Below are 7471 nucleotides of genomic sequence, written 5' to 3'. Positions count from 1 at the left end.
GCTGGGAGGTCGAGGCGGGAGGATCACAAGGTCAGGAGTTCGAGACCAGCCTGGCCGATATGGTGAAACCCCATTTCTACTAAAAATACAAAAAAAAAAATTAGCCAAGCGTGGTGGTGCATGCCTGTAATCCCAGCTACTTGGGAGGCTGAGGCAAGAGAATTCCTTGAACCCGGGAGGCGGGAGGTTGCGGTGAGCCAAGATTGTGTCACTGCACTCCAGCCTGGGCAACAGAGCGAGACTCCGTCTCAAAAAAAATAAAAATAAAAATAGGCTGCACGCTGATGACTCGTATCTGTAATCCCAGCACTTTGGGAGAGAAACAGAGTGAAACTCTGTCTCAAAAACATGGTTTTTTTTGTTTGTGACAAGGTCTCACTCTGTTGCCCAGGCTGGAATGCAGTGGTTCGATCTCGGTTCACTGTAACCTCCACCTCCCGGGCTCAAGCCTCAGCCTCCCGAGTAGCTGGGATTACAGGCGTGTGCCACCACGCCCGGCTAACTTTTGTATTTTTAGTAGAGACGCGGTTTCACCATGTTGGCCAGGCTGTTCTCCAACTCCCGACCTCAGGTGATCCACCCGCCTTGGCCTCCTAAAGTGCTGGGATTACAGGTGTGAGTCACGGTGCCCAGCCTCAAAAACATAACTTTAAAATGAAATTTTTGAGACAGGATTTCACCCTGTCACCCCGGCTGGAGTGCAGTGGAGCCTCCAACTCCTCGGCTCAAGCAACTATCCCACCTCAGCCTCCCGAGCAGCTGGGACTACAGATGCGCGCCACCACGCCCGGTAGTCCCGGTTTTGTTTTGTTTTTTAATTTTTTAAATAAACACGAGGATAAGCGGGGCTAGTGGCCCTCGCCTGGGGTCCCAGCTACTTCGCAGGCTAAGGTGGGAGGATCGCTTGAGCCCAAGAGTTCGAAACCAGATTAGGCAAACCTCGTGTCAAAAATATATGTGATAATCAGGTCCTCCAGGCCGCACCCTAGATCACAGGGTTGTTGGGATGATACAATATGAGGTAAAAGAACGTGAAATTCACGCCAGAGCGCTCGCAAGTGCCACCCCAATCGCAGGCGCCCCCCCAACCACGAGCTTCCCAACCTAATCGCAGGCGCCCCACCCTAAACGCAGGCTTCCCAAAGTAATCGCAGGCGCCCCAACCTAATCGCAGGCGCCCCACTCCAATCGCAGGCTCCCCACCCTATAAGCAGGCGCCCCGCCCGCCGCTTCGACGTGGCGCATGCGTGTTGCGCACGCGTCCCGTCGCGTCGGCCGAGAAGCTCTCGCGAGACTAGCTGTGCAGGCTGAAAAAATGGCGCCACCCAGTACCCGGGAGCCAAAGGTCCTGTCGGCTACCAGCGCGACCAAATCCGACGGAGAGATGGTGCTGCCAGGCTTCCTGGACGCCGACAGCTTTGTGAAGGTGAGTTCGCGGGGCCTCGGGGGTACCAGGAGTCGCCCGCGGCCGCCGGAAGCTGACCTGGGCCCTGTGGGCAGCCAATGCCCGCCCACCGTAGTAGAGCCCGAGCGAGGGTCGCGGGACCCCTGTCCGCGCTGGGCGCAGACTCTCCTGCACCCTCCGGGGATGCGGCCTCGGAAACGGACACCGAGGGGCGTCCCGCTTGCGAGCTTAAGTCCATGTAGGCCCAAATGTGGAAAGCCGTCTCGCATCCTAGGAAAAGCTTCCTTGCCATCCAGACGTCGCTAGCCCTTGCGACGTCGCGCTCGCCACGCCCTAGCCACCCGACCAGCTCTCCGTAGGGGCTCGGCTGCTTCGCGCTCCCCACACTTGCCTGGAGTTGGCTCCTCCCGCGGCCAGGATGGCTCTTCTCTTCCTCTGCTCCTGAAGACCAATCCTACATAATTTTTAACCCTGAGTTAAATGTCACCTGTTAAAGCCCCGTTGCACGTTTATTAGTAACTCCTGGAAGGTACACAGAGCGTTCACTTAAGATCTTTGTATAACTTAGCTTAGCTTAAATATGAACAAACGTACAACTAGGCTTAAGGTGTGCATAGCTCTTACAAAGCCATGAAACTAAAATAATTTGTAAATTAACCCTATAAATTTACAGAAATTCCACTAACGTTGTATCTTATCTTATTTGCTGTTAGCTAATGCTATTGATTCATTAACATGGCTCTCAGTAGTTCCTGGACCACTAACTGTGGTCCTGGTTGTGTGGCGGTCATGCTCATAAGCTACCATGTTCCCCTCCATGACTTAATTTCCCACCTCCTTTCTCTGCTTTTTTTCTTGGGAAGTGTTTATTCACACAACTGATGGCGTTATTTGGCCTTCACATGATCAACCATCATTTATGTCACTTCACGGTTTTTTTTCGTTACCTCACAACAGTTAAAATAGAGAACCACTTGACACGAACTGAACAATAAACACAAATCCAGTTTTAGATAGTAGCTGTTATAAATTTGTCGTCCAAGGATCTAGGATAAGCTTGTATTGTTTTTAGATGCTCATCCAGATGAAAACACAAAAACAAATTCCTGTAGAAAGCTCTTGGATCTGAACTTGAGTCATAATAATAACACTTATGTGCCAAGAACTGTCCTAAATGCTTTTATTAGCTTATTCATTCTATCCTCACAAAAACTCTGGTGCAGGCCCTTTTTATTTTTCCTGTTTTTCAGAGGAGAACAGTAAAGTCCAAATAAAGCAATCACTTGTCCAAGATCTCAGTTAATACGTAGCAGAGTCAAGATTCAACCCCAGGTTTTTGTGAATATTAGTCAGATTATATACGTATGTGTTTGTTCTGTCTCTCAACTCTCCCAAGAATATAAGCTCCAAACTTGGTTTCCTGTTCACTGTTGTATTCTCAGGGCCTAGATTAGATTGGGGTTTGGCACTAAATGAGTACTTTTTTGAAGGATGAAGAGTAGATACTTTGTATACGATAGATCAAAAAAATGACATATCAAATGAATGGGGATCCATGTGTAAACATGCCATCTTTTCTTGTTTTTGACAGTTTGCTCTTGGGTCCGTGGTGGCAGTCACCAAGGCATCTGGGGGCCTACCACAGTTTGGCGATGAGTATGATTTTTACCGAAGTTTTCCTGGCTTCCAAGCATTTTGCGAAACACAGGGAGACAGGTTGCTTCAGTGGTAAGTACTATATTTTGTTTTCTTGTATTAGTGAAAAGAAGTGAAAACAAAGAAGTAGATAAATTTTTCCTGAAATTTATTTTTCCTTAAACATTTTCTGTGGTATGAAGAGCTATAATGTGAAAATTGAAGCAATGGATTTTGATTAGGGAAATATTACTTGGTATATTTTTAGTTTAGCCTTTAAGAAATGTATTGACTTTTGTACTGAAAAAATATATTGACTTTTGTACAAATCTTTTTTAATTAAATGGGACGTGAACACTTAGAGCCAAGATTCTTTTTTTTTTTTTTTGAGACAGAGTCTCACTCTGTTGCCCAGGCTGGAGTGCAGTGGCATGATCTCGGCTCACTGCAGACTCCGCCTCCGGGGTTCACGCTATTCTCCTGCCTCAGCCTCCTGAGTAGCTGGGACTGCAGGCGCCCACCAACACACCCGGCTAATTTTTTGTATTTTTAGTAGAGACGGGGTTTCAACATGTTAGCCAGGATGGTCTCGATCTCCTGACCTCGTGATCCGCCTGCCCCGGCCTCCCAAAGTGCTGGGATTACAGGCGTGAGCCACTGCACCTGGCCAGATCCAAGATTCTTTCCCACAACTTGTAGAGTAGCAGGAATTTCTTTTTTTATTTATTTTTATTTTTTTTGAGATGGAGTCTCGCTCCATCACCCAGGCTGGAGTGCATTGGCTCAATCTCGGCTCACTGCAACCTGCACCTCCCAGGTTCAAGCGATTCTCCTGCCTCAGCCTCCCGAGTAGCTGGGATTACAGGTGTACACCACCACGACCAGCATTTTTTTTTTTTTAGGGGGGGGACGGAGTCTTGCTCTGTTGCCCAGGCTGAAGTGCAGTGGCGTGATCTCGGCTCACTGCAACCTCCACCTCCCAAGGTCAAGCGATTCTTGTGCCTCAGCCTCCCCAGTAGCTGGGATAACAGGCATGTACCACCATTCCCGCTAATTTTTGTATTTTTAGTAGAGGAGGTTTCACCATGTTCGCCAGGCTGGTCTCGAACTCCTGACCTTGTGATCCACCCACCTCGGCCTCCTAAAGTGTTGGGATTACAGGTATAAGCCACTGCGCCTAGCCAATTTTTTGTATTTTTAGTAGAGATGGGGTTTCACCATGTTGACCAGGCTGGTCTCGAAGTCCTTACCACTCCTGAAGTGCTAGGATTACAGGTGTGAGCCACTGCGCCCGGCAAGGGTGCAAGTTTTATTGGTTTCATCAAAAAGTATTGGGGGCCAGACATGGCGGCTCATGCCTGTAATCCTAGTGCTTTGGGAGGCCGAGGCAGAAGGATCGCTTGAGCCCAGGAGTTCAAGACCAGCCTGGGCAACACAGGGAGACTCCATCCCTACAAAAAATTTTTAAAGTAGCTGGGAGTGGTGGTGCACCACTCCCAAGTCGCAGCTACTTGGGAGGCTGAGGTGGGAGTATCACTTGAGCCCAGGAGTTGGAGGCCACAGGGAGCTGTGATTGTACTGCTGCATTCCAGCCTAGGCAACAGAGCAAGACCCTGTCTCTTAAAAAAAAAAAAAAAAAAGGAAAGAAAGAAAGAAAAAGGCTGGGCTCGTGGCTCACACCTGTAATCCCAGAACTTTGGGAGGCCGAGGCAGGTGGATCACTTCAGGTCAAGAGTTCGAGACCAGCCTGGCCAACGTGGTGAAACCTCATCTTTACTAAAAAATACAAAAATTAGCCAGACCTGGTGGCGTGTGCCTATAATCCCAGCTACACAGGAGGCTGAGGCACGAGAATCGCTTGAATCTGGGAGGTGGAGGCAGGCAGATCACTTCAGGTCAGGAGTTCGAGACCAGCCTGGCCAATGTGGCAAAACCTCGTCTTTACTAAAAATACAAAAATTAACCAGACCTGGTGGCACATGCCTGTAATCCCAGCTACTCAGGAGGCTGAGACATGAGAATCGCGTGAACCCGGGAGGTTGAGGTTGCAGAGAGCCAAGATCATGCCACTGAACTCCAGCCTGGGCAACAGAGCAAGACTGTCTCAAAAAAAAAAAAAACAAACAACGTGTTGGGAACAGTCTGAGCCACATCATTTGAACATTCTCTCTCACAGAATGTAAACAAATGAAATAAAAATCTACAAGCTAACCTTGGTTTTCCTTTCCTTAGCATGAGCAGAGTAATGCAGTACCATGGGTGTCGCAGCAACATTAAGGATCGAAGTAAAGTGACTGAGTTGGAAGACAAGTTTGATTTACTAGTTGATGCGAATGATGTAATTCTGGAGAGAGTGGTAAGTATTTTCCCTTACTCTTTTTTTTGTTTTGTTTTGTTTTTGAGACGGAGTCTCACTCTGTCACCCAGGCTGGAGTGCAGTGATGTGATCTGGGCTCACTGCAAGCTCTGCCTCCCCAGTTCACACCACTCTCCTGCCTCAGCCTCCCGAGTAGCTGGGACTACAGGCGCCCGCCACCACACCCGGCTAGTTTTTTTGTATTTTTAGTAGAGATGGGGTTTCACCGTGTTAGCCAGGATGGTTTCGATCTCCTGACCTCGTGATCTGCCCGCCTCAGCCTCCCAGAATGCTGGGATTACAGGCGTGAGCCACCACACCTGGCCTTCCCTTACTCTTATGGTAACTAACAAAGAGCTTTGTATTATTAAAATATACGGATAGGCAGAGCAACCCAGGCACCTTAGAAAATGAAAAGGAAATAAGCTTAACATTTCTTATAGTAACATTCCCTTCTGATAGTTGGTATATTTTTTCTAAAAAATAATTACAGTTGTCTTAAAAATATTACTGCCCCATGGAAGCTTCTTTTTTTTTTTTTTTTTTTTTGAGACGGAGTCTTGCTCGGTTGCCCAGGCTGGAGTGCAGTGGGGTGATGTCTGTTCACTGCAACCTCCACCTCCCAGGTTCAAGCGATTCTCCTCGAAAAAAAAAAAAAAGGTGGCCTGGCATGGTGGCTCACGCCTATAATCGCAGCACTTTGGGAGGCCGAGGTGGGTGGATCCACCTACCTGAGGTCAGGGGTTCAGGACCAGCCTGGCCGACATGGTAAAACACCGTCTCTACTAAAAATACAAAAAATTAGCTTAGTGTTGTGGTGGGCACTTGTAATCCCAGCTACTCAGGAGGCTGAGGCAGGACAATCGCTTGAACCCATGAGGCAGAGGTTGCAGTGAGCCAAGATTGCACCATTGCACTCCAGCCTGGGCATTGAGTGAAACACCGTCTTAAAAAAAAAAAAAAAAAAAAAAAAGTTAAAGTGCCTTATTCTGGCCAGGGTCATTGGCTCACTCCTGTAATCCTAGCACTATAGGAGGCCGAGGTAAGAGGATTACGTGAGCTCAGGAGTTCCAGAACCAGCCTGGGCAAAATAGTGAGACCTTGTCTTTATTTAAAATTAATAAATAAATAAAGTGGCTTATTCTGAATCTACCTTCCAGATCTGCAAATTCTGTTTTTATTTTTTTGGATACTGAAGTCATGCTCTGTCACCCAGGCTGGAGTGCAGTGATGCAACCATAGCTCACTGCAACCTTGAACTCCGAGCTCAAGCGATCCTCCCACCACAGCCTCCCAAGTAGCTGGGACTGCAGGTGTGCACCACCACGTCTGGCTAAATTTTTTTTTTATTTTATAGAGACAGTGTCTTGCTGTGTTACCCAGGCTGGTCTTGAACTCCTCAAACAGTCCTGGCCTCAAACAATCTCCCCTACCTCAGCCTCCTTAGTCACTACGATTACAGGCATGAGCCACCGTGCCTGACAAGATTTGCAAATTCTGTTTGTCTTGCAAGCGAAGAGGCATTTATATCACCTAACCAAAATTTAGTTTATTTGTACTGTTACTCAAAATCTACTGAACCCCCCAGCTCACAGGATTGGAAGGAGATGTGTATTATTCTGTCTTGCTTATCATCTATTTATGCCTAATTCTATGGCAGAACATTATTTTCACAGAAATACATAGAGATCATGGAAAACAAATCTAACCTCAACCATCTGACAGTCCTGAAAATATTTAAATCATGCCCTGCTGTCCCATGAAGTCATCTCTTCCCTAGTCTAAATGCCCACAAATCTTTCAGCAGTTTCTGGTATATTGTGATTTCAAGTCCTGCCATAATCCTATGTATCACCTGGTTGTGCCTCTGTTAGTAGTGCCCAAGCTGATACTTCATGTCTGCTTTAAAGTACAAAATAGATAAGGACTCCCTGCGTCTCATTCTAAATAGTATACTTCTATATTTAATGTATGCAGTCCAGGGACTTCTTAGTTATTTTAGTGGCCACATTACACTGTTAAATCATAGAATTTTCAGCCCAATTCAGAGCTTTAAAGAGTCAATCGAGTATTGG

General features: G+C 47.2%; 1 protein-coding gene across 2 annotated transcripts in view; it reads left to right on the top strand.

The window, feature by feature from the left end:
- The first annotated feature begins 1276 nt into the window (after positions 1-1276).
- EXOSC10 (exosome component 10) overlaps positions 1277-7471 on the top strand; it is a 29551-nt gene continuing 23356 nt past the window's right edge. The window contains exons 1-3 of one of the 2 annotated variants that reach the window (XM_032758904.2): positions 1277-1426; positions 2997-3133; positions 5273-5396. In XM_032758904.2, the coding sequence (XP_032614795.2) occupies positions 1316-1426; positions 2997-3133; positions 5273-5396 (372 nt within the window). In that variant the 5' untranslated portion in view covers positions 1277-1315. The remainder of the gene's footprint in view (positions 1427-2996; positions 3134-5272; positions 5397-7471) is intronic. The other variant, XM_058444307.1, reaches the window with a different exon arrangement.

This window comes from Hylobates moloch, unplaced genomic scaffold, assembly GCF_009828535.3.
Source record: "Hylobates moloch isolate HMO894 unplaced genomic scaffold, HMol_V3 SCAFFOLD_9, whole genome shotgun sequence".
NCBI classification, from domain to species: domain Eukaryota; kingdom Metazoa; phylum Chordata; class Mammalia; order Primates; family Hylobatidae; genus Hylobates; species Hylobates moloch.
The sequence above is the reverse complement of the archived record's forward strand: the minus strand, read 5'-3'. Positions and strand labels throughout refer to the sequence as shown.